The sequence below is a fragment of the Neopsephotus bourkii genome, unplaced genomic scaffold, assembly GCF_033783945.1.
Source record: "Neopsephotus bourkii isolate Nb327-2 ecotype Australia unplaced genomic scaffold, CSIRO-AGI_Nbou_v1 NB_1373, whole genome shotgun sequence".
Lineage (NCBI taxonomy): Eukaryota > Metazoa > Chordata > Aves > Psittaciformes > Psittacidae > Neopsephotus > Neopsephotus bourkii.
This window is the reverse complement of record NW_026901852.1, coordinates 3,620,266-3,647,999: the sequence shown is the minus strand read 5'-3', so window position 1 is coordinate 3,647,999 and position 27,734 is coordinate 3,620,266. Positions and strand designations below refer to the sequence as shown.

Below are 27,734 nucleotides of genomic sequence, written 5' to 3'. Positions count from 1 at the left end.
GTTTCTGTAGTTCTCAGGTTTTGTTTGTTGCTTTAGGTTTTTGTTGGGTTGGGGTTTTTTGGGGGTGGAGTTGTGGGGGTTTTTTGTTTGGGGTTTTTTTTAAGCTCACAACTGGCATGTTAACAAAAATGAATACAGCTCGGTTTGAGGTAAGACGTTCAGAAAAAAATCCTGTACTGGTCAATTCTTTCTGTCAGCTTCATGAATGAAGCCACACAAAGGTAAGAACCTCTGAAATTATCAACCATTTCTGGATGTTCACAAGTTATAGCCACCCTCTGCTTAAGTGTTGAGTTCTGGAACTCAATCTCCATACATACATGTAACAGTTGAGCACATGTTTTATGGATGACTGTAGTGCACTGCCTCTGAATATGGTTCTTGCTCAGTAAGAAATTTTCTGGAGCATTAGGTAAGTCAGGATTCCTTTTAGAGTGAAGGAATGAAAGCAGAACAGCAAAGCGGAGAGAAGTGCAGCAAAGCAATACCAGTGATTGCAGCCATAAGAAATCGTGGAACAAAGGAAGTAAGCAATATATGGTCTACATGAAAAAATTAGAGCAGATCATAAATATGACACACCAGACAACAATTCACCTCCAGTATTACTCTGCCAGGTAAACTGCAAAACAAGAATTCCTCAGTGGTCAACTGTATGATGCAATAGCTCTACAATTTCATGGCACAGAGCATACACACACCAACTACCTTTCTAAATACTTTTTCACAAGATTCAAAAAGAACCACACTGTGACAGAACATTCCAGATGCACGGAGTAACTATCTTACTTTCTGATGAGCAGTACAAATTCAATTTACATCCTGAATCCATACATATCAGAGAGGTACTGCTAGCAGAGCAATTAAGGTTTTCCACTAGTCCAGACACAAGGTTGGGAGTGGTGATGCCAAGACTGTTTCCAAACAATTGTTAACTACTCCTTAAGATCAGCTATAAAAGATATTTTCTGAAACAAATGCATGTTAAACTTGAAGCATGCTCTTGATGGCAAGGTTAGTTTAACCATTTCAAATGTTAATCCCATTTCTCTTCTTTGAAAACACAGTATTTGCTTTAGTGTACTTCCATTTACTAAAAATACATTTTTCTCAAAAGCATTAGATGCGGGGGGGGGGGGCTTTTTCATTGTTTTTGAGGTCAACATACTCATTAGCAGTGATATTTTGTGGTTTTCTTGTCTCAACCTTACCCAGTCTATACTGTTTTCAAAACTGTGCTCAAATATTCTCAAAAAATAGTTAAATTTTAATTCATTATGTCCTTTTTGATATGCTTCCGTTTACCTCAGTGGAAAACTGAAATATGCTGTCTAATCACATGTTTGCTTTATCATTCTAATTAAACTGTTAATTAATTGATCTCAGCGTCCTTTAAACAAGATTCATAGCAGTGACAGAAGTAACACAGAATAGCATTTTAAATAGAGCAGGAGACAATAACCTGAAAATTACACTGTGCAAAATACAGTTGGAATGGGTCACTAATATTTTCCACTCCAAACCACTTTGTACAGTTATTCAACTGTAACTACCACTGCATGCTTGATGCTACACTCTTGATGTGTTTAAACCAGAAAAAAATAAACTTAGCAGTTCAATTTCAAAACAATATACAGCTCTTGAGTTAAGTAAATATAATCTTTCTACGTCTTTACTCATGGTAAATGACAGTAAATTGTAACAAACTAAACCAAAGCACTTTAATTCAAAATAACTAAAAACCCATCCATTTAAAAAGATGTTAATTAACCCTGCAGGGTACATGCAGGATTTGAAATGAGTCCAAACAATGTCCAGCTTAATGCTAAGAACTTATAAAATGAGCTATCAGGGCCTATTAGTGCATTGTAATGGCTTAGATACTTGAAGAAGTGACCCTAAAATCTCTATTCTGACCCGACTTTCAGAAATGGGGCAGAAGATTGACCTTCACACAATATAATCAGCAAAGGATCTAAAAAATGTATCTCTCTGTTATGTGAAACCAGAGTTTTATTTACTCAGGCATGTTCACTTAGGAGTTAAGGTCCACTCAAGCATCATTTCAGGGTTAAAGGTTATAGTATGAAGCCATTATGTTTTCAAGCAGAGTAGCATGCTACCATTTGTCTTGCAGTAATATCACAATCAGACATTACCTTTTTAGCTTGGCCCAGCGGTGAGTTTAAGACCCTGGCATATACATTGTAAAATAGACTGGCACTTTCTACAGGTCATTCAAAATGCATTTGCTAAACTTCAGACTGGTGTATTTTTGTCTATACTATTAACTGTAGACACACACATAGACACGAGTTATCTGTGACCCTCTAGAAGCTCTATTTATTTAATAATTAGGTGGATTCTATGTTCAATATGCAATCAATGTAAAGAAAAAGAATCCATCTGCTTCAGCTTTTAGGTTCAGTTTCACAAGGGGGTCAAATTCTTTGTCTCAAAAAAATGAATCAAGCAACTTTAACTACTAGGACAATAAGGATTTCTAAATTTCTCATTCAACACTTGCTTAAAATTCCCTGCTATTATTTACCAGCTCCTAGGATTCATTACATACATATTCCAAATTAAGAACATTTCTTGATCAAGAGCTTACTAAATGAAGGCTCTGTGCAACAATAAAGTCTAAGCTGAATCATGAGAGAACCAGCGTGTGTAAGACTATTCACAACAACAAACTAGAAGTTTGTTACACTGATGATATCTACACTAGATGCAATAAATCAGAAACTGCTTAACGTGCTAACAAGGAGGGGGCTTAAATATTTGTATTTCATGCCTCTTAGAGAAATGGCATAGGTTGTATATGCATGTTATACATAAATGTATATACATTTATTTTCATAAGTGCAATACACAACCTATACATGCTTTCAGGTTAGGCAGGTCTTGAGGAAAACAGGTAGCAATACTACATTTTGTTACATTTTAGAATTTGATTCTTACAGGAATTAATCAAAGTTAGAAGAGTGATTTATTTTTGTTGTTTTATTTTGCAATTTTGTAATTAAAATGTACAAAACCAAGGTGCTTCAAAAAACAACAGAGTCTTGACTTTATATATTCTGTGGACTCACACAGGGATACTGAAATCTACTACCAACTGCTATATTACTGCATGCAATTTGGCCGTCACACACTAACAACATCAAAATACAAATATATATATTTTAAAACATAATAGCATCATGAATCAGAAGATGATTTAGGGTGTAAGGGTTAGCTACTCAGATGAAGATGCAGAGTACTTTCAAAACTTATTATTGCTTCTGGGTACATTTTCTGCCAAAGCATGTCAGTTATCTCAGCAAGTGCTACTTCAGGACATGAAATATCCTTGATTTTGTGATCTGAGGTCTGTGCATAAAATGCTTACAAATAGTACAAATTTTTACACAAAATTACAACAAGCATTTCCATTAAAGTAAGATCAAGGTTGTCAAACAAAATACTTGATTGAACAAATTATAAAACTGGTTGGGAAATGCTACTACACCGTTAGCACAGCTGTCTTGCATGCACACCTTAGGAAGAAACATGAAACTGAGTACTGCCACATACTATACTTCACAGAGGACTGCTACTTCCTTTTAATACACAGAATGAAAGCCAGTATGGTAAAATAATCAATCTTTATATTTTAGTTAAATATAGCCCCATCCGTGAATTTACCTTTTAGTAAAGCAGGATTCTACAGCCTTTGGCTTGAAAGCTGTATGCATCCTGCCAGAATTCACTGACTGCTTTTCAGTGTCTTTCTCACCTTGATAGCTACCCAACCAGTTACCCCAGTACAGCAGCTTCTACCTCACAGTCTTAGCTATGTTCCTTACGGCACATGGTAATGTCCCTGGGGAAGTCAGAAAGAAGACTTTCTTTAGATAAAGCCTTGAGGCACCGAAACTATAAAAACATCCACTAATTCTTGAGCATCCAAAGCACCTAGAACCTGCTTTAATCATTGAAATCACTGTTTCAGATGAGATTTGCTTCTGAAGATCGAACCCTAGCCTTTCAGAAAAACAGTGCACTAGTCCACCATCGCAGGGAACCCTCTGGCAGACAGAAACTGCTCTCCAAGCAACAAGCAGCTGCACAAATCATGAAATCCCCATTTACACATGCAACCCTATAATAACAGTGCAGTTAGTAGAGCCAAGGACTTAAAGTTAAAACATATTTCCTTCCTTTTTTTCTTTTTTTGAGGTGAAAAATAAACATCAAAAATCCTATTATCTGGAATATCAGCTCCTCCACAGGTTGCTAGAAGGACTGCAACTTTGAGAGTAGCTCAACTTCTTTATGATTGCACAAGTAAAGCAGATTAAAACACTGCAGCATCAACAAAGAGCAGCAGTTAAAAAGAATGAAAGATGTATTTCATCTTAGCAGTCACAGGAAGGCAATGAGCAAAATTATCCCTGCGAACATGGTTCTGTTGCTGGACCTGCAAGAAACATTTTCTGATGCACCCGCAATTTCTTTCCAGCCCTCTTGAAGCTGAACTACCACAGCCTCCTTTCCACCTCTAACTTCTTGACTAGGTCCAGTTACTCTTAGGACACATTCATTTAATTCATTGCAGTTTCAGCCCAGACTCCTCTCTGGCCAATCTTGTTTCTCTCTTGGAAAAAACCCTCATCAAATACACGTTTATTTCCAATTCTCCTTCCTGCTCAGCCACTACTCTTTTACACATTCTTCTCCACCACATGCTCCTGGTTTTATGACTCTTTCTGAGTCTAGGCTTACTGTTTGTCCCAGTCCCTTCTCTGATCATCTGCACTGAGCATCCAAAAGCAACATGGACCTTTCCTCTTTGAAGTCTTGTGGTAGGAAAAAAGTATGACTTAAAGATTAAGAGCGAACAATTCTAGCAGTATCTGCCACTGTCTTTCAAATTATTAAATATATATAAATGAAATGTACATGATCTACAAACCACACACGTCTACAAATTATAAAATACGTATCCACAAAATACACAAAATATGAAATACAATTATACGAAAGCAGTAACATATAGTAAGCATTAACTGTATTATTTAAGTGTTCTTTCTTGGAATTGTACTTCAGGAATATCAAGCGCTATATTTGTTTTGTTGTCTACTTCTATGATATCCAACATTCAAATTCCCAATTTTTAAAGAGAAGCAAGAGTAAAATTTGTAACTCATTTCTATGCCAAGTTTCAATTATCATGCTCTTTATTATTCAGCACTGAAAACATTTCAATAGTTACCAGATTCTCCCCTTATTCAAATTAAAATAATTTTGGGAAGGTCTTTTTTAATCAATTTTAGAGAAAAGATAATGTTTCTTATTCATTTGACAAGCCCTGTGGAAGACAATGAGATTCTTTATATTACTAAAGGCAACTCAAATTTGACTTGTACTAAAAACAATTGAAAAAATATGACAGTAATTCAAAAGCTGACAATGCTTTCAAACATTTGGGGGAAGATGGCACATTGCAGTACTAGTTTCATCATTTTACAATATTTATGTTACCAGTAAGAACCTATTTGAGGCAGGGTCAAAGTAAACTGTCAGGTAAAATAAAAATTTGACAATGTCTTACAAAAAAATCCCCAACCTGTTAAAAATTCAGATTTTCTTCTTCCATATATATAATGTGAATATATATATATTAAATTGTATGTGTATTAATTATATATACACCTATATATACACATATATATATAAACACACACAAAAAAAGCTCATGCCAATTACACTGGTTTACTTAAAAATCACAGGATAGTCTCTTCTGAGCAGTACATGCATATTTCTGAGTCTGGAATATGAAACATTTTGCATTACAAATCAAATGCTCCAATTTGTAAAAGCATCCTAAAGGATATAATTGGACTAATCATTTCCATGATTCTGCCTATTTCTTTCTGACAGTTCACACTCAACTATTACAACAGTTGTACAGAGCTGTTTAAATGCCAAACCTAGACAATGTTTATTCTAAAGAAAAAAAAAGGCAAAGAGCAAAAAACCAATTCATTTATGAAAACACAGAATTTTAATTTATTGTTCTCATTCATCAGCAGTTCAGTCTGATTCTAGATCAGCCTTGCAGAATTATCTGGCATAACATCTTCCCCTTCTGTTAGGCTGTCACTTACCCTAACAAATAGTCAAAGTGTGGCTGTGTACTTCAATGCTAAATATTTGCCACATCATTTTCTGAAGAGCACACAAATGGAATCCTCAAATGAAAATGCAATAGTAATCATGAGGAAATACGTATTTAAAATAATAAGAATTACAACAGATTTAAAGCACTTAGATTATCTCTATCAATATTTATTTGTCTGAAATCATCTATTTTGTTGTGCTGTATGTACTGTCAACAAAACTAAATATTTGGAATTCTGTATTGTAAGTGTTGATTGTGACCATAATTACTTTTGCCTGCCAAAAGGAAGTGTGAGTTATTACGGCTTCTGGAGGTTAACACAGGAGACATGCAACTGGCTGCTACATTATGCAAACATTTACATTGTAAAGCATTTATCAGTCAGAACAAAGATTGCAATGAACCAAGTCTCTGCTAAGTAGATGATCTTGAATATGTATATAAAACTACTACTGTAATTTAAGTTTTTTTCCAATGATAGCTATGACAGTTTGTTTCTAATTCTAGAACTAGGAATTTCTATATGGGAATGGGAAGGATAAATAATTCTTTTCTACAGGTGCTTTGAAAATAAGCAAAATAATTCAATAGGAAGTTTAACTGAGCAAACGGCACGTATTATTTGGAACGCTCCCCAAAGCTGTCTCTCCCTTGATTCATAAGATCTTCGTTTCTTAGTGTCTACCTAGATTTTTCCCTCAAAATTATGTTAAATTCAAGGATAGTATATTTTAGTGTCCATTTAGAAACTGCTGTAGAGATCTCTTAAATGCTGAACCTGTATGACCATTTTATTTCCGCATATCTTTAAGCATTTTGTTGGTCCTACCAACATTTTGAGTAGCTACACTCCTTTCAAAGGCATCTTAAAATCATCAGAGAACATTGCCTTTTGTTACTACTACCATTCAACTGTAATTACTTGTAAGTCAAGGCTTACAAAGCTGTTCTCATTTTAATGCCCAACTTTTATACTAAGTAAAAAGTCTGCTTCTTTAGGGGAAAAGTCTCCAAATTCCTTAAGAGTGTGCCTACATGCAATAAAGGATAATTACATTTCCTCTTACACATTCCTAAGTCCTTTAACTTGATGGCTATATGTCAGAATTTCTTTATGAAAAACAATATAAACTGTGTTTTACCAAAATCTAAATACACATCAACAAAGTGACAAACATCTTACCACAAAAAAAAAAGAATTAAAATGAAAACAAGCTTCAGCTCATACCTTAGGCCCACAGATCTTCAACTTTTCTTCAAAGATTATTATTATTATTATTATTATTATTAAACTAAAAACAGATACAACAAAACGAGTCCTTGTTATTGATAATTGTTATTTATATAAATAGTTAATTTGGGGTTTTAACACTTTCTCCCAGACACGTGTTTGAAAGCAATGCTAACTAATCTCAGCTGACAAAGAGACATTACAGTTCATAAATACTGGTAACTCACTGCTGCTTACTAAACAACTGCACTAATCCAATGACAACCAACCAAACAAAACCTGCCCACACAGAAAATATTTTCTGGGGCAATCTACAATTAAAACATCTTTCTCTGTTTGCTTAATGTAGGAAATAATGTTAGAATTGAGTCCGATTCACTTGCCATAACTTGACTTTTCCAATAGGAGATGTGCAGTTGAACACCCCTTCCTCATAGGGAAGTCATACTGGTTAGTTTTCAACAGAAAATACAATGCATAATTCTGAAAGCAGGTTATGACTGTGGACAAAATTATCAAATTAATTCTTAGTCATAAAACCTTTATCTGGCTAAGCTCATTTTAAGCCAAGTTTTTAACCACACAAACAAAAGGAAATAACATTTTCTGTTTTGGGAATGTGCAATTAAATAATAAATAAATCTACGAATTGCCTCAGATTGCCACAATTTTGAAATAAGAACCAATGTACAGCAAAGATAATGACACTGCATACAAACTGTTTGGCCATATTATGTTTTATTATGAAGGCATTCATAATGTATTTTTAGCCTGACAATTTACACCCATAGGTGCCAATTCATAAAACGAGTGCAGGGTGTTTTAGCTGTGTCAATAGGTAAACTTTATGGAACTAGGTATGTGCTTATAGTGAGGAACTCATAAAGCTGTTGTTCTCACATTCTAAATTCCTATGTACTGGCGGATTGCAGTGGGTTTTTATCTGACATGCTGTCATGAGGGATTACCCAATACATCTAGTATTGGGTATGTTTCTTGTCTTGCTGTCCAATAAGAGCTTCAGTAGGTGAGAACATAAAAGCTCTGAGACCGTTCCCTTTTCTAATTCAGGTGTGCTGGTCTCACCTACTGTCATGAAACCACCTGGTGAGTGTTATAATCATTAGACTCATGTCTGAAACCAAATAAATTCTACACAAAATCTGCAGCTGCCACATGGGAGGTTAAAGAGAAGAAAATATCCCTTCAGTACTTTTTGACACACACAACTGAAGCATTTATATAAAGGAAAGGTTTTAAGACTATGAATATATCAGGCTAGAAACTGAAACTCCAAAGAGTGGGACAGTTAGTGACACACAAACCTTGGAGTTCCACCTGTAATGAATTCCAGCCCATGCCACTATGCACATAGAAGTCACCTGAAGCTGGAGTGAATCTTATTGTCATGGCAGTTTCAGTTCAGCAATGCCAAAGTCTCTTTTCTGATGCAGCTCTAAGTCCTTTACTTTAGATAACCCAAATGGCAGCATTTAAAATGACCAGGCACTCCTGAAAACATAGTACTGCACCATTTAATAAAAAGCCTACAATAAACCTACATGTGGGAGAGGTTAGAAGTCAGATCTGCTAGTAGCCCTCAGCATAACACGACTTTAAGTTGTTTTGGTTCTGTCTCCCTGAACAGCTCTCCAGCAAATACAGAGGCTTATGAGACTTCTTACTTATAAAATGGATCTAATATTTATTTCACAGATGAGATATTATACTAATTAGTTATTGCCAAAAAACGTGCTTTGGGGAGTACAGTGCTGTATTTACCCTCTTCTGAGCTGATAAAAAAACACGCAGTTAAACAAGACAACAAAACACCGCCTTAAGATACTGGAATTGGACATAATACAAAGGAAAACCTAAAAATTAAATTGGAAAAGAGTTATCTAAATAACAAAACTCACATTTCACCAGCAGTACTGTAGATAGAAAGAATTTTAATTTAATTCACAAAGCAGAGGTCACAGTTCAACAATAAACAACAGACAAGGAGCTGGTGTTAAAAGGTATAAGGCTCAAATTACTTTCATGTTAGTCCTGTTAACCTGCAGAATTCCATTTCTCAGGTGCAAGAAACACAAACACATTTGAGTACTTCCAAACTACAAAAAAAAAGAACCAAACAAGCAAAAAGAATAAATACCCAAACAAAATAAAATAAAACCAGAATCTTGCATTATTTTACATTCTAACAAACTGAAGGAATGTCAAGAGATAGGAGGTAGAGTGTATTAGGGTAGAAAGCTATTACAATCCTATTTTTTGCTGGGCTACTAAACATGTCACAAAAGCAGTACACGTTCCAGCATAGCTGGAATTCTCCTTCAGCACACCAAAGAACTACAAGACAAAACTATGCTTACAAGCTTAGATAGGATACATCTGTAGTACACATGATTAAAACAATGGCTTTCAGGAGGTGAATGAAATTCTAAGACAGAAAACCATCAGGTGACTTTCAGCGCAGAAGACAATAATGCATTCTATAATTAAGTATAATGTTTCATTCAATTCATCCTCTCTCATCTTCACATAATTACAAAACTCAGAGCAGATTAATGTTTTTCATTCTTTTGTTGTATATTCCATGATAAAGTATAACAATAAAAAATAAATTACGAATTTTAATTAAATAAACATTCACCAGAGCAACCAGATAAGAGACTCGTGTACAGGGCAGAAACAGCAGATGTCTTGTATCACACCTTCAGAAAGTCTTTTGACTATTTCATGAGAAAAACAGTCTAAATAAAATTTGGTTAAGATAGGTGCAGAGCCGATCAAGAAAACTGACTTTAGAGAATAATTCTCAAGGGTTTGCTGTAAAAGCAGGGGATTTTATCAGGTGGAGTTTCCATAAATACCTACACTAGATTGTGCTGTGCAGTGTTTTCACTGTTCATCTAGATGATGGAAGGAATGTGCTTATTAAATTGGCAATATATCACCTTAGGAAGTCCAGCATGTTGAAAGATAGCCTTCAAAGGACAAAAGACTGAAAACTGAGAAAGTTCAACAGGGACAAGTTCCAGGTGTGGCACTGGAACATCTGCTACATAAATACACAGTCAGGAATAACAGATACCTTTTGAAGAGGACCAGGATCTTATGGCAGGTCAGAAGCTCAATATGAGTTAAAGTCATGCTGTTGTACAAGAGGAGAATACAATGTAAAATACAAAATCACGTGGTTTAGAACCTGTTTAGACCTGTGAAGGTCTCAACTAATGTGCCCAGTTTCGACAAATACTTTTCAAAAAAGATACAAACCAAATGCGCAGTCTAAAGAAAAGTCACAACCTAGCAAAAATTGTAGCTTAATAAAAAGTAATAGAATTTGGCTTGCTCAATGTAAGGAAAAGAAGATGTAGACAAGACTATGTGCTGACTTAAAATACCTAAATAGTTATTACAACAGAAAATTTCATTTTTACCAATGAGCAAAACAATAATAAGTTTGAGCTTATTGAGTTTAATATCATTAAATATTTGGAGATATTTTCTACCAGTAAGGAGAAAGATGTAAAATTACTATCGCTGGAACCAGTATCTTCTGAATCTTTGTCTTATGAACTAGCCACTCAAGCCTTTTGCAGGTGGGCTACAGTCTTAATTAAAAATCACAAGGCTGCGCCTCCAATAATTAGTACAAGCATGCAGTTGTACACATATTCTTCATACATTTTCCGTTTACCAAACCACTTGTCTGGGGGCTCTTTTAATCTACCAGGTATACCAAAAATTAGTTCTTTAGATTTCTCAAATAACGTCTGTTTCTTTCCACATTATTTAAAAGACTTTGAAAAATTATTAGAACATAGCCTTTTCCATAACCATAGAGAGACTCAATAAGAGTATTTAATTTATCAAGCTAGAGTATGTGAATAACAGTTCTATGTTGGATTTTCATCTGGTCACTGCTATGTAATTAGTTTTCATCACACTTTGCAGAGAGAACTATAATGAGGTAAAAAAAAAAAAAAAATCAAATGGATATATTATTCACCAAAGGTCTCAAATTCTCATTTCCAGAAATATTTTACTCAACACAGTTCTGTTTGGATGCAATTCTGTGAACTGGTGCTGAACTAAGTTGAAACTTTTCACCCCGGCATTTTTAAAAGACGATACAAGTTCACCCAATTGAACATATTTTTAAGTGAAATACAGCTCAATGTTTAAAAAATGTTCTAAAAAGACCTGAAACAAAACCAATATTAAGTGCAAGTTATGCATAACATTTCGATTACATTTGTACAGAGAAAACAAAGAACAGGGATTGTGCTTGCAATCTCTACACTACAGCCACTGATGAGACTGTATTAAAATAGAGAGAAATGCCCATTTGATGTGCAAGTCAGGTGCCACCAGCAAATTTATTTGGGGTAGCTACTCAAGGATGTACTCCAAGAGTGGCAATTTTTTAACATGTTTTTGCACCTCATGCCTGTGCTTTTGTGAAGAGCAGCAGTGAAAGCATGGCTAAAAGATGGCAAGGAATGGTGAAAAAAAAAAGAACAGGAATGATTACAAAGAACCACGCAAGTTCCACCCAAAGTGCAAAAGCCCACTGCACATCAAGCTACATTAAACTATTTTCAAACTATTTATTTCAGTTATGCTCAAATTTGAAGTATTTTAAGAGAAAACTACAATACATTAAAAAACTACGTTTAATTAACAACATAGTACATCTTAAAGGGATGCTTACCATAGTTTTCCTTCCCTATCTCAATTAAAAAGGTGATTAAGATAAGTTACCTAATGTAAAACCCATGAAATTAATTAAAATATTTCATACTCTCCTCTAACCCATCTAATTTAAGGTGCTATACCTATCTTCAAATTCTTTTAATTAATTTAGATCAAAATCATAGAATTATACAATCAACTAGGTTGAAGAAGACCTTTAAGATCATCAAGTCCAGCACTTATCCTAGGACTGCCAAGTCCACCATTGGCCTCATCTACATTTTTTTTGAAGACTTGGAACAGTTGGAAAAAGTCCAACTTGTCACGATAATCCATTTAGAAAATACAAAATGCTTTCAAAAATGCTTCAGATTACATGAGGTCAACACCAGTGCATAAAGTCAGACTACCACAAATAGTACACTTAGAATCATACAAGTATACCAACAATTTCTATAAAGATTAAGACAACAGATCTGATGCAAAAACCCAGCTAATCAGAGCACCATGGTACAAAACACTGCTCGGCAATACAGAAAAGTAACTGCAGTTGCTCCAATAGATTCATATATTTTTATCAAAAGGTTCTCATTGGAATATCCTGAACAGGAGAACCAATTATTACAAAAAACTTCAAACTGACCAAGGAAGAGAGAGAGTATTTGGAAGAATTCAGCTGAGCTCCCTCATCTTCCACTTCCATAAGCTGGTACCATGTTTGAAAGTACAGAGTCAAGTTATGCTGGGAGTATATAGTGGGTAAAAAAATAAGATACTTTAGAGGAAACAGATCCCTACCTCACAGTTATGATTATACTTTTCACATAAAGGCTTCTGATAAACACAAGATTTTAATGAGGAAATGCAGAGAATTGAAGGACAGTAGACAAATCTCTGATGGAACATCAGAGAACAGTTTCATAAAAACAACTCTGGTAGCAAGAGTAATTTAAAAGGTACCTGCTTCTCGCCATGTACTTATTTTCTGCTCCATTCCATAAGCTTTATGCCAGTTATGTCAATGTGACTGCTCAGGATGATGCTGTAAACTGAATCAGTGAAGTGAATTGGATGGGGGAGGGAGGAAACAGCTGTTTTTTCTTAACCCCGATCAGGAAATGTTTCATTTTAAAGGAAGCTGCATAGTGAATAGTAAATTGTAGGTATCATAAATACAAAATTTCATTCAAAACAACACATATTGTTGCTATCTAAACACTCTTCCAGTCAATTTATTTTCTGTTGAAGACTTTCAAGAGGGTGTGAGGTTCTGACACAGTACACAATTTCAGACTGCTGCTCCGATGGAATGAGAAAAGGCTCAGAAGTCAAGGAGTGGCAGTTTCTTCAGGTAAGAATACCTACCAAGGCACAGAGAGGCAGGAATCATATTTGGTATGCTTTTTACCACAGAAAACAAGAAGTTTACTCCAAAAAAGGAGGGAGAGAAGGGGGGAACTGCCACAGCAGCACCTGAAAAATGTAATCTTCTCTCTTGTTGATCCCAGGCAATGTTACATGAAATACAAGAGCACCTCTCCTGCCATAAAGGATGCCATCCTATGCTTTTCCCCAGGCAGCTTGATGGCATCTACCCTTCCAGGCATGATAAATCAGTAGCTGCTACAATTTCTCCATAGAGGAGCTCAGATACCTTTGAGTCACGCAGTGGGAGCTCTGAAGAAACAAGCAGCTCTCTGAACACATCCTCACATACTACTATCAGGAAAGAGGACCCCTCTTGTTCCAGGTTATTCAAGAAAGTAGGAAAGGTTCTTTGTTTTACAGTAGATTTAAATTTTTTTTTAGTAAATAAAAGACCAAAAATTTACATAATTACCACTTTTAAATAAGCATAATTTTAAAATTACACAGTCTGAAAAAACCTGAAAGTAGTAAAAACTAAAAAAAATCCTTTATTTTTTCTCCTTGATAAGCATCTCCAAAAAAGAAAAAAAAAAAAGTCCTTCTCTCTTGTTAGTTTCATGAAAAGGGGCAAAAAATATTCTCCAATTCAGTTAGCTCATTTACTTGTGTGGGCGAGGCAAATTAAAACAAAGAAACAAAAACCAGTTCTAAAGAGGGTGAGTGCATGTTTTGTAAAAGTAGCTATATCCAGGAACCCTTTTCAAAAGACTATATAACATTTTCCAGCAAGAGCAAGTGTTTTCAAAAAAAAAATAATAAAAAAAATCCAGATAGCAAGTAAATCCGTGCCTCTGCTTTTCCTGGATTTCACGTAGTTTGCCTGCTTTACCGTATAAAAAGAAGCAACAGAATTTAGAGCTATCCTATTTACATGTACCCGAAAAGGAAAACTAAAGTCTTTGCAGGATCTGCTTGCCTACAGGAGCAACAACTTTGGAACATGTGCCTGGGTAGCTCTGTACCTGTAGCACCCTCTGCTGCCTTTTCAGTTCCAAAACATGTAATTGTACACTCGGTCAAGTAGGAAATAAAATTAGTATGTACTGAACATACTGTTTCTTGAAAGCAGTTATATTATTAACTGATGCTACTGGCAGTTTACAAGAAAATGGTTTGCTATTACCTATAGTGCATTTGTGATTTCATGAGTTGAGAACTCTGGAATAGCTTGTTTCCCTGTTAGCATCAGGTAGATAACCAGATAAAAATCCCAAAATGGGGTGTATTTCACTGCTTAAAATTTTCCCTTACAGACACTGTAGCTTGCTTAGACCAGTGGCAGTTAGTAAAGAGGATTATATTTTGGCCCTTGATCAGTTCACTTAATTTAAATGTATGCATCATTTTAAATTATTACTGCAAGGATATAATTATACAAGCATTTCAATCATAACTGCTTTCTCCCTCTAGGAAAGGCAGGGGAAGGTGATACTCTCAAAAGCTGATTCTTGGAGTATTCCTTGCTTTCCAGACAGTCTGCTGCAGAGGACACTTTTCTTCTGCAAGGATGAGCATGGCACGTGGCTCCTTGGAGCCAGCTGATGCTATCCACAATGCCATCACTGAACCTTCTGCCTGGAATCCATCAGTTTTTTAAAAGGACTATCTTAAAACTAGAGATAGTTTCAGGATGTGCCATCTTTTTAACAGATGGCATACTGTTGTCTAAACCAGAGACTGATCCTTTCCTTCATTCCAGTCCTCTTTTCCCTGCTTCCTGTTTATACACAGAGTTAAAGCTGAATGTGGCACATTTAGCACTGCATCCTATCTGGATAATTCATTTAGAGTTTTCACATGAAAACTACTCTCGCATGAAGGATGAATAGAAGAGAAAACAAAAAAATCAATCACATTTTTTCTGGGAAAGTCAAAACCAGTTGTAATTTGTAGTGTGAATTTTCAGTCACAGTAGCAATCTTACCCTGAAAAATGCACCTTCAGAAATCTTTTGGAAAAAGAGAGAATACAACCTTAGGTACCAAGTTTGAACAAGACATCATGCAGAGGCAATTTATAGAGCTAACACTTGGGACCCTGCAATACACCGTTTACAGCTACTGCAGGTGACTCTACTTTTGTCCTAAAGTCTTTCTGCTATAAGGCAGCACTTTTAGAAGCATTCACAAGTCTTCCTCAAAAGCTGCTTATTGATATTTTATATAATGCTGCCAGCTAGTGGCATATCTTGTACTGGGAGAGTAGAGAAAGTGTCATTAACTAGAGTCTGCTCTACCACTCTTCTTTGACAGTGCATGGTGATGTGGCTGTTAGTGTTATTATCTCTTAAAAAGAAAAATATCTAGAAATGCTCCCTGAAAGAGCTTTCTTTAAGGTACTTAGGAACATGACTAGAATAAACAATAAACTCACCCCAAAACCACAAAAACCACCTTATTTTAAACAAATTATGTTTAAAAAGGGTGTAATATGTGAAATGTTTCAGGTTTTAAAAATCTAATCTACTTAATACACATTTTTTTCATCATCTAATAATCTCTGGCAAAACATGAATCTTCCTGATAGATACTCAGTATGGCAGCCAAAACAAACACATGGGACACTAAAAACTCTTTTCTGATAACTCAGTCCAAATCATTTAAGTTTAGTGGTCAATAAATAAGTTCTGACTCTGCAGTGTGTCCTAAAGAACATTAAAGTCTGCAATATTCAATAGGTCCCCTTACAGAGCATGCTACTGCATATGGGACTGATGATACTGGCTAGTTCCATTAGTATTAGGTATTAGAAGAAATAATCTAATACTGTTAATGACCAATTTAGTCATGTTTGGGGGTTTTTTATGGTAGAGTATCATTTGATAATATTTAGTTCTTAAAGAACCCCACAATACCTGTGAAAAATAGGCAATGCAATTTTACAAATACTACAACTGCCCTTACCTTTGGGGGTAAAAGGAAGCATGATTACTACCTACCATTTCCACTGTGGGTTAACAAAAAAAGAGACAAGAAATACACAGAAAAAGGTCAAAGAAAGCCAATTCAGATCAAGGAATTATGGGAGTGGACACAAATTCAGTCAGTTAGGATTCAAATAAAGCAGCTCAGTAAACACTAGACTGAGGGAACTTTACTATGATGGCGCGACAGATACGTAATTAACTGTGGCTTGGACACTGGGCACATTTATCCATACAGGTGGTAACAAAAAAGTATGATTATCACACTCTAAGCCAGTACTGCATGCTGCCGGAAGATCAGTTACCCTAAGACAGTATAGTCTAGAGTGCTTAGTAAAATGTGTATAAATCAGTAATATGTACATCAACACAGACAGACACTCACAGACATTTAAGAATGGGGAAGCAGTAAATCTGGGGATGACTTAGAAAACACTGTGTATAATAAATAGCACAGCATGAACCCTCAAAGCAATACTGAATCCAAAAGGACGCATGTGAAGCTTTGTATATACAGAGAAACAGTAAGAAGACCTACAAATGTCATATTACTTCTGTGTTAGCACTGGTGGTGTGCCTGTTAGAGTATAAGTCTTGTTCTGCCATCTGCAATCAATAAGAAAGTAGCTGGAATACTGGAAAAAGTTAACAGAAGAGCTGACAGCACATCTATCAATAGGAAAGCATATGAAAACTTTAGCAGAGTAAATTATTTGTGTTAACAAGGAATTTGTGTAGATTGATCACAATCCAAGTACTCACACAAAGATTAAGAAATCACGTTACCATGTTTAACAGAGTAAGTAAGGTATACTGTCTTGATCCACTGGGAAGCACTTTTAGACAAATTTAAAAAACAAATAAAATTCCACTGTCCAAACTAAATTCTCAAGTTGCAACCCAAGAAACTAAAATAAACATTTTTTTCTGGATCCAAACCCCCAGTTTGGATTTTTTTTCCTTTATCAAGAACAGTTTATGAGAATAAAGTAACTTGCTATAGAAACCTCCCTAGCTTCCTATTCTAAGAATCTACACATCAAGTCTCTCTAAATGCTTCCCATAATTTAAGCAAAGTATTTTCTTCCAGAGTCTAAATGTCTTAAATCAAAATGGTTTTATCATTGAGCTCATGATGACTACCTTTGTAGCTGATGTCAACCATAATTACAGATGTGAATTTTGTTTCTCAAACTTAATATAGTCAATTTGGATAGCTATATATCCCTTAAATATAAATCTCATTCAGAAATCAAGAGAACATTCTCTTTGGTAACAGTTAAAGAATATACCCTGAAGTATTTTGTGACAGGACCACAGAACCATCTTCAATGTTCAGAATGGAATGAAAGCTAGCAAATTTTAAAAAGGAGAGCACATCGTTTATGATTATTTTTTCCCTTTCAAGGCAAAAGTTTCTTAAATAAACTGACCTGTTTCCCAAGGTCCTAAGCCAACGTCTATTGCAATACTAAGATTGGAGCTTTGAGAGGAAACATATATATATATATATACATATATATCAGAACAGTTTCTGTAGCATTGCTTTGACAAGGAGAAACAGGTATGTGCACATTTCTTGAATATCTGGCAAACTTACAGACACACACCCGCCCCCTTTACTCTATCGGGCTGTGTGTCTGAAAACAAACCAACCTGAAAAGGAAGGCAGAATAATCAAACAAGAATTATATGTACAACTGGAAATGTTAATTATATAATGGTAATACTCATTACATCAGAAGTATTTAAATATTTTTCGTCAGCTCCTTTTCCACGATCTACCACAATTTTATAATTTAAGTCCATTAATAGCACAGATAATTTTATTAATAAGTACACTGAAGCAGAGACATACTAGGTCAGACATTGAAGGTCCACTTATGTCTCATCTTGTCTCGGGTTAATGGTGCCCAGTAACTGATGCTTACACAAGAGTGAAAGATCAGGACAAATGTATCATCCTGCTGCTCCATTAATTCTCCTAATATCCAGCACTTCCTGAGCCATAAAGTAATTTCTTTATATTTAATAGCCACAGTGAATTTTTTCTGCACAATTCTTTGCCCTTTGTTTTTTTAATGCATGTCATGTTCTATGCTCCAATAAATTCTGTGGGGACTTGACCATGTGCTTTCTTTCATTTTACTCTGGTTTGAGTTTGCCCTCTCCAAGACAGAAGTATAAGTGTTTGCTTCCCGAGTTTTTGCACTGTTCCGCAGATAGCCACTGCTGGCCACTGGACAACACAAGTCAATGGGCTAAACCAATTTTCTACTCAGCCCAGTTCAGCTACTCTAATATTCCTGTCACAGTCACAGAACCAGAAATAACCCACACTGACTTACAGGTATATCCACACAAACAACTGGGATACGTAAACCAGGGTAACACATAAACCACTATGATAGGAAGATCTGTATCTCTGACCACACTGATGGTGTTTCTCAGCTAAATGAAATGGTTTTTGAGGGCTCATACAGAAATATTTTATATTGATACAATTAGACTTCTGTTAACATAGTACCGTATTTAAATAAACAACGACTTACAGACATTCCCTGTGTTGTCAAAACTTGTCAGAACTTCTTTAACATTTAAGAGTCCATTGTGAAATCTGGAAGAAAACATAAACAATGACTTTACCAACCTATAACCAACTTAAAAAACAACCAAACAATCCATAACATAACACACACATCTCTAGCACAAAAGAGGTTCACTGCAGGCATTCACTTCTCACAAACCCCTGACACAGACAAGTAACAAACAGGTACTACTGTAGCCACCAGGGGGAAAACAAAGGGACAGCCACAGGTCTGCAAAGTTCCATCACTGAAATCCACGAACCAGGAACATGTTTCACAGAAACGAATACTTTATCAAACCAAAAAGCCTTCCAAAAAGCATCTATTTTTGTTTAGTTGTGGAAGTCACATATAATAAAGGAATAATTTTGGTAAAGACAAGTTTTGAACAGCAAGGAACTGTACACAAATTCCTATTTTCTCCCACAAAATCAAGAACACTTAATTAATGTGAACAATAAAACTGATCGATGTGTTCAGAGAACTGCATTTTCTTTGGTTTTACATCTGCGTAACCCAAGTGAAATAAACATCCTAAACTGGGGATAATAAATTAAATAACTGTTTTTTACATAGCACAGTGCAGAAAACACTGACTGCATCAGAAAGAACATGCACCAAAGTTGAATACAATTTTACCTAAAAATTTTCCTCTAAATGTTATAGATGTCAGGGTAGTTGGAGTCACACACACAAAAAAGCAACTGAGAATTTTTTAACTATACCCATCTGATCTATGCCTCAAATGCACAAAATAAAAACATCTGACACTTCACAACAGCCAGGTCACAGAGCTGTTCCACAAATACATTAAAAACATCTAAAAAGAATTCAGCAAGGCAGTAAAATACAAAACCACAGCCTTTTAACAGTATTTTAAATGAAGCTTCTCAGGCTGTTCAGGAACATGCTAATTTGAAACACTGAAAAAATGGAAGAAATCCAACAATTCTAGCATCTACAAAATTAGTTCTCATTCTCTCAGCTTTTCTGTCCTGAAGAAAGATTGTTGTAAGAATGAAAAAATATGAAATTGCACATTTATCGTGCAAAGAAACCCATTTGGAGATTCTGATAAGCTTAAGCATTAAATAAAGAAACATTTACATAGTAAACTTTGAGAAGCAGCAAACAGCAACCAGAGTAGCTCTTAAAAAAATGGAAGTCAAATGGAAATCTGATTAATAAACTGAAATGAGCTTATAAACAAGGACAATAAAATACAGGAAACATGTTACAAAAGACTGAACTGGACATAAGAGCTCTTCTCCCAGCTACATAAAAAAGCCCAAAACACATTCCTTGGCTGCAGTGGAAGCCTAGAACAATTCTGATGGATCATATGGACTTAAAACGCACTTTTTCTCCTTCTTTTTTTTTTTTTTTTCTAGTGAGTGTTTTCAATCGGATTGGACAACCAGTGCAGCAGAGTTAATTCAAGAGAAGCGACAAGGAAGCAGACAGGATCAGTAGTTCTGTCAAGCACTGAGCTGCCCTTTAAACTGTCCCCTACTGACTCCTCAGTATCCTCTGAACTCCGTCACTGTGTATATGTCTGACACAGTTAGGGTCTCTCAGACAGCTGTGAACCTCTTATCTCTAAATAAATGTAAGATGGGGGTGAGGGAGATGCTAAGTAATGAACTACTCTAATCTCAGTTAGCATGCAGACTAGTCCTGGGATAATGTGTTTTGGTTTGGGTTGCCCGGCCTCCCAATTTCTTTACATACACAGTCCATATAGGAAGGAGACTTATCATGCAAATCTCCAAGTGAAGCAAACAAAGGTGAGGTTGAAGAGTTTATCAGTCCAGTACCTGTAGTTCAACAGAATGCTATGAAGAAGGAAAAACAGAAGTAAGTAGAGTGTCCTGGTCTGGAAAAGACTACAGTTTATATACTTTAGGGTCAAAAGGTAGATAAAGGCAAAAAAGGGAAATGAAACTACCAGCACTGGCCTTAAAATTATCACTAAGCCATATTTCAGGCTGTTTCCAAAATGAGGTTTATAATTAGAGTTGAGAAGTGGACAGCTCTGAGTGAAGAGCAACTCAGATGCCATAGCAGGTGCATGTCACACACCTCTGTCATTAAGGTTGTTCTGAAATTTTGATGTTTCATTTAACACAATGTTCTTCATCTACATTATTATTTTTGGTATACTCAGTTTTCATTAAGGATGAGTTCTTCCTCTGATTATACGACATTCTTTCCATAATTAAAATCAACACACGCATTTCAAACATATTCTTACATTTATTATACAGGGGCCAAGAGCTTGTGGCATCCACATACAAACACGTTTTCCCTCTTGGCCAGCAGAGGCATTTTTCACAGACACCCTTTTCTGCCTGCCTGCAACATTCAAAGTCTCTTCTAACTCTGCCTCAACAACATCTTTGCTTGTTTTCACAAACATTGTGCATGGCAAGCACATAAGTAAGCTGTAATTTAATGATGAGAAGCATCCAGCTTTGCTATGAGTGACTTCCCCTTCTCCTCAGTCTTCCAGATGCCCACTACACACTCACTGTGAAACATGGTTTAACAGCTGCTTCCTCAAGCCTGATCAGTTTATGAAACCTTCACCGAACAAAAGCAGGGAGCAAGCTCAGTATCACAGAATGATAGGCACAGTCATGGTCTCAACAGTGATCTGGATAGCAAAGCCACTCTCATTCACTTCAAAAATCACATCACAGGTCTTAACTACACTACCATTATGGACTACTTTACTACTAATCCACGTTAGTTTCCAAAGTCAATTAGCATGATGGAAGAATACCTCTTCCTGTTGTGATAGTTTTTACTCCCTACACAAAGCCTAAATTAAGAGACACTTACATTCTAGTGGTAGCTACTTAACAGTTAGGGAACCCAAACAGTGAAGAGCTGAGCATAACATCTATTGCAGACAAGTTTTAGAACTGAGGAAAGCAATGTGCCAACAGCTGAGGCACTTGTGAAAGGGAGAGCTCAGGGAGACTCGCTTCCAAACAGCAACAGCGATGTTTCTGCATTTGAAGTACTGCGTTTGTAGGGCCTCCATCAAATTCTGCATCAGCTACTCCCCAACTTTTTTCCACCACAGACCTGACTTGGAGACTAAAAGTTACAAACACCTGCATATACAGGTATTCTCTAACCCCAGATTCTGGCACAGATACCATGCTACTCAGCCCTGCACCTAAAATCCACAACTAATAGTTTGAGATCCACTGCCCTGTGTATACCTCCCCAGTACTTCTCTAACAGCTGCTGCTTCACTGTCCTGTCCCATCCCATCACAGCTGCTACTCCACTACCAAGCCCAGGGAAAATTGTCAATCCATGTCACATCTTGTTTCTATAAACACCTGTCATAATCTCAGTTTTCCACAGCATTTCTTACAAGTTGCCCATAAAAAGTTTCTTAGTGTCATGTACATTGAACTATGAAAGTCAAGGAAAGGAATCACAGAAGCTTGTGGCTCAACCCCAACCCCAGTATTCCCACAAATTTCCACAGCCATCTCAAAATACATTTCTGCAGTATTTACTGATTTGGAATATGTCATGGATGTTGTACAGTTCAAAGAACTTTGAAGAAGTTCAAAGCTGTGACTGCTGAGATCAACAAAGTACTTCAAAAAAGAAGAGTTAAGCTTCATGGAGAAAGTGAATTTCAGGCCAGCATGGTTAATCTGATCTACAGTGTTCTTACAGTAAGTCTTCAAGGCAAAATATGCAAACATTTCTATGGATATGTGAGCCAAATCTATGAATGATAAACTAATTAAACTCCTATTTCTCCTCATCTAAGGCAAAGCAAAATTCCTTCCTTTGGAATAAGAATAAATCAACTTTGGATTATAAACAAAGTCACAGAAAGAGAGAAAGGTATTTTTAAAATATATTAACATTCCTTCCTCTCCAATTCAGGCAACACAAGTGTCAGACTTTTACATTTATTTATAAAGAGCTATAGACAGTAGAATAAAAATTACCCTCCAGTAGCTCCCTATTAAGGTATGCTTTTCATCAACCATATAAAACTATGTTCCTTCTTTTATTTTATTCTTCAACTGAATGAGAAAAAATAATACTAATAACTAAATATATATACTAAACTTAAAAATATCTAAAAGAACTAAGGCTACACTTCCATTTAATACTCAGAAGACAGAAAAGCACAATAAATCACAATATATTATTAACCTGGTTACAAAAAACCCTACTGTATTTGTGGAATATGAAAGACAGGAGAAGGGCAGAAACATTACTAAGGGTACTTTACAAAAAGACTGGGTGTCACCATCAGTTGTCATTGTAGCCCAGTAAGATCGTATCTGATCAGATTCTTTTTCTGGGCCAGGGTCTAGCAAAACAAGGTAAATCCTCTTTCACTCCAGTTCAGTATCGCAGTTTAATATGGCAAGAAACCACACCAATGGCTTCTTCGACTACTAATTCTTTCTACAGATATACATGTCTTGGGCAATATGATTGAACATTTTATCAGTGAATGAAACAAACACGTTTCCAAATCACTTTTTATTTCTTTCCTCAATTTCCTCCTTTTGTGACCAAGCCTCCATGTTGCTAAATCCACACACTGTCTCTTAGCACACAATTAAGTGGAAGAAAGCAGCTTTATCGTTATCACACAAATTGTCCATAAGGAGTAGACAATATTCCTTGAAATCTGCTTCCCTTCATTCTTTTTATGTCTATCCCTAAAATAAAAATCCATTAAAACTTAAAAATGTTATTAGCAGGAATATCCTATAGGAACTGCCAATAGAACTCACTCTTAAACCACCTTCTAACACACTATGTGACACAGACAAATAACATGCCTCATTTCTAAACCAATGGTCTACAATCATCTAATAGGGTTTTTTCATGTCTTTATCTAAAGGCTCATTCACATTCAAAATAAAGGCATGACACCTTGCAAAGAATACTTAGCACTCTTTACAGAGATTCAAACCTTCTCATAAGCCGCTGGCATTGTTCTTTTGAGTTCTGCATTTTTGTACTTGAAACATCAAATGACTGATCAACAGAAAATATTTTACCACAGAAATTTATTTTTTCTCTAATTGTTTAAAATGAGCCTACCATTTTGAAGTAAATCCATATCCTGAAATAGAAGATTTGAAGATATTGATTGCTCCTTTTTTAACTCGTAACAGAAGAATAATTTTCCTGTCTAAAAGACAGACACCATGTCCACAGTGAGACAATGCATCTTTGCAATCTATATATCACTTCATTGCTAAACCTACTTACACAAAATTTAAATTTAAAAGCACATTCCTGATTAAGAATAGAAGGATTTAGAAATGTAACATTAAATAAACATTTTTAAATTGCTCTGCTTACTCACTATGTATCTTCCTATCACCAAGAAAACATATATTTAGCATGTGCATAATTTTTAACAGCAAAGTGAAATACCCCCAAAAGTTAAAAAGAACTCGAACAAAGCTAACTAATTAATGTGAATGTTTTATGAATTAAAACCCCAGCAATTCTGTGTATGTAGCCATCCAACTCATATCAAAACAGGTATGTAGTATGTAGGAGCATCAAATATGGTACAAATCCAAAGGAGACTAATCAAATGAGATTCTGGATTATAACACAAGAGATTTCGTTTTGAAACATCTTTCACTGCTACCAAAAATCACACTCATCAGACACTCCTCCTCATATTCTAGAACTATTGCACAGCACCTTAGTACCTATACAAACTTCAAGAGACCACCTTCCACCATGTACTGGGAATCTACATTTCATTAAGCATACTAGAGATCACTGTTTAACCAGAAGAGTTGTGAGGATTTTAAAAAGGAGTCTATGATGCTATCACTTCAAAGATCTAATCAAAATGGCATATAAATCCATCTTGAATTTTTTAAGCAAAATTGGCACTTCTGGCTTCATGCTTTGGATGATTTGTCATTAAAAACGATTCTAAAAATAAACTAATGACAGGAAAACAAGGTGTAAGCTCTTCTTTCCTAAATGTGAAGCCAACCTGAGTTTGGTTAGAGAAACAGCAGCTTATTAGTACAAGCATGAGAAGTTCAGAAAAACATGTATGTGACTGGCAGTTCCTACCAGAGCTTCTATTTGCCTAATAAACTGGTCCCCAAGTCTCTCTAGAGCAGTAATTCCAGCTAGGTCATAGCATATCTGAATATACAATTTGATCAGTTTTGATAGCCCTTGAACTGATACAGCTTGACCTTTATACTCTTTGCCAAAAGCCACTAACAACCTTATGAACTTTCTTAAGCATTTAGTCTTGTCAAGATCTTAGCTGACAGCCCTTTTAACATCCAACATATGCAATGAGCTTTCCCAAGAAGATATTAATGCATAAGGAAAACATATGTAGATGAAAATTCAAAAGCACTTTTGTCAAGATTTTAGAGGGGCCATAGCAACATTTCTTCCCTAACAAAAAGAGGCTACTCCTACTCCTCTCCTACTCAAGCACACTGTTCTGGGTTTACCTGACTGATGTTTTTGTTATTGTTAATAATATGCTATTAATATGATCTTACTATCCTATTAAAATTGTTCCTATTGATGGAAATTATTATAATTAATATTTTGCCAAAGGGAGGAGAAAAATTAAGGCAAGACTGTCAGCCATACAGAGGATCCTTAAGTTTCCAAGACACAACTAGTTCTCAAAGATCCAGGAATGCTTCCTCCAAGATTTTTTATCTTCTAGCTACGCAACTTTCAGCAAGAACTGTTGCTCTGTTATGCATGTTAAAATGTTACGTTTAGCACCTTAAATTACTGATTCTGTGAAAACAAGAAAGAAATTTTATTTAATACAGATTCAAGGTAAAGTGGATTTTACTGCAGGTATTTATACTCTGTTTCTGTCAAAACACACTGTATTTTCTCCTTTACTCTTTACCATCCTGCAGTAGTCTGAAATGTAAGCATATGCCAGCTATTGCCACTGCTGCAGCATAGAGAGAAAACATTTTAATACAGAAGTGTAACAGTAAGTTCTAATCATTACTCCTAAAACAAAGTGATTACCACTTTGTAGATCACCGAGTAACTTCTGGACAGGAACAAAATAGAGGGAAAAGATAAAAATCCCCACCAGGAGACAATGTCCCTATACTCCTTAAAATTGGCTTTAATTTAAATTTTCAGTTAAAAATGCACTTCACAATTTCAATGACTTAGGCTCTCCAGAATATCCTCTACTGCACACATAATGCAAAAACCTACACCCTCAGCAAAGTTTATTAGAGGCAGCAAAACAAGTATTGATGCAGGGATGATTAAGTTACTATTGCAATGACACTGCTAAGGCAAAAACCAAGTTATAAATATGTATAAAAGTGAACAAGGGAAAACAGATCAAAGCAGAAGGGAAAAGAAACTCCTCCACATAGTAATGCATGAGGGCTATAAACTTCTCTGGTTTACTCTTTCAGAGTTTGGGGAGGTGGGGAAGGGGATTAGGTTTTTTCAAGGTTTTTGCGTGTTTGTTTTGTGGTTGGGTTTTTTATTTTTAATAAAAATACCTTCATTTGGTTTACTTGCTGTAATATAAAAAAGATTTCTTCATTAGGTAAAAACATTTCTGTGGGAAGGGGAAATATTTTATTCTTTTTTTTTGCAAATTGGCTTCCAAACTATCATGGAGTTTTACAAGAATTATTAAGAATAAAATTAAATAAAATATAGATAACTATCAAAAAGCTTTTAGACCTTTTTGAATATCCCATCACTAAAATTTTTATTCAGACTACAAGTAAATGTGTTCAGGTGTTTTACATCCTACTTCCATCTGAAGAATGTGAGAACAGAAAGACATTAGAAATATAAAATAAATGCTCATATTTGCATTCAGTTATAGGCACAATTATCAGTATTTTCATTCAAGGTCTGCCACTTCTGTGAAATTTACCAAGAAGAAACAGACAAGCTGCTTACTGTAACAAACAACTAAAAATAACATTTAACAGTTTATTTGTAAACTATGCCCTAGTTATACAAACACTAGGAGAATGACTAAGGAGTTTTTCTTTGAGGCCTGTACAAGATCTTCAGAAGTACTTAAAACTTATATGACGGTTACCTTAAGGACACACTGTACTCAGGATAAAAGATGCTTTTATACTGAACCCAGGTCCCTGTTTCTTCTTCTGTATTCTGATCTTCTATTATAAAAAGATTGAATGATGCAAACCTCCTTACAGACACTTGTTGAAGATGGACATCTTTCAAGTGCTTTTTCTTCAGAACCTTTGAAATGAAGAACAAATCACACATTAAGAATAAAACTTTCAAGAAAAGAACAAACACAGGCTTATTTAACTGAAGAGGCAAGCCTGGAATCAATCATAATATCTATGCTATCAGCTAACAGTTATCAATAACTAGTCCAAATATGTCAAGCCTAAGAAAAACAATACTGGTATTGATGGTAGTGATCAAGAGAATGAGTTACAAATTTATTATGTCTCAATAAATGTAAATCAAATACACTGTGTTCAGAAGTACACAAATTTGCTTTTTTAAATGCTCCAGCAAACCCGTGCCAGAGGCAAACTGGGTTCTCCCCTATCCCCCCACCATTACCACCACAATGAAAGTTTCACAGACCAAGCAGTGCCCTCACTAAGTACATGAAATGCAATGCCCCTACAGATGGAAGAA

The 27,734-nt window shown here is 35.5% G+C and overlaps 1 protein-coding gene across 1 annotated transcript in view; it reads right to left on the bottom strand.

Annotated features, from left to right (window-relative positions):
- CAMKMT (calmodulin-lysine N-methyltransferase) overlaps positions 1–27,734 on the bottom strand; it is a 210,175-nt gene that overhangs the window by 176,818 nt on the left and 5,623 nt on the right. The window contains exons 2-3 of the mRNA XM_061367200.1: positions 27,154–27,320; positions 19,011–19,075 (exon numbers count right to left, since the gene is read on the bottom strand). Coding sequence (XP_061223184.1) covers positions 19,011–19,075; positions 27,154–27,320 — 232 coding nt within the window. The remainder of the gene's footprint in view (positions 1–19,010; positions 19,076–27,153; positions 27,321–27,734) is intronic.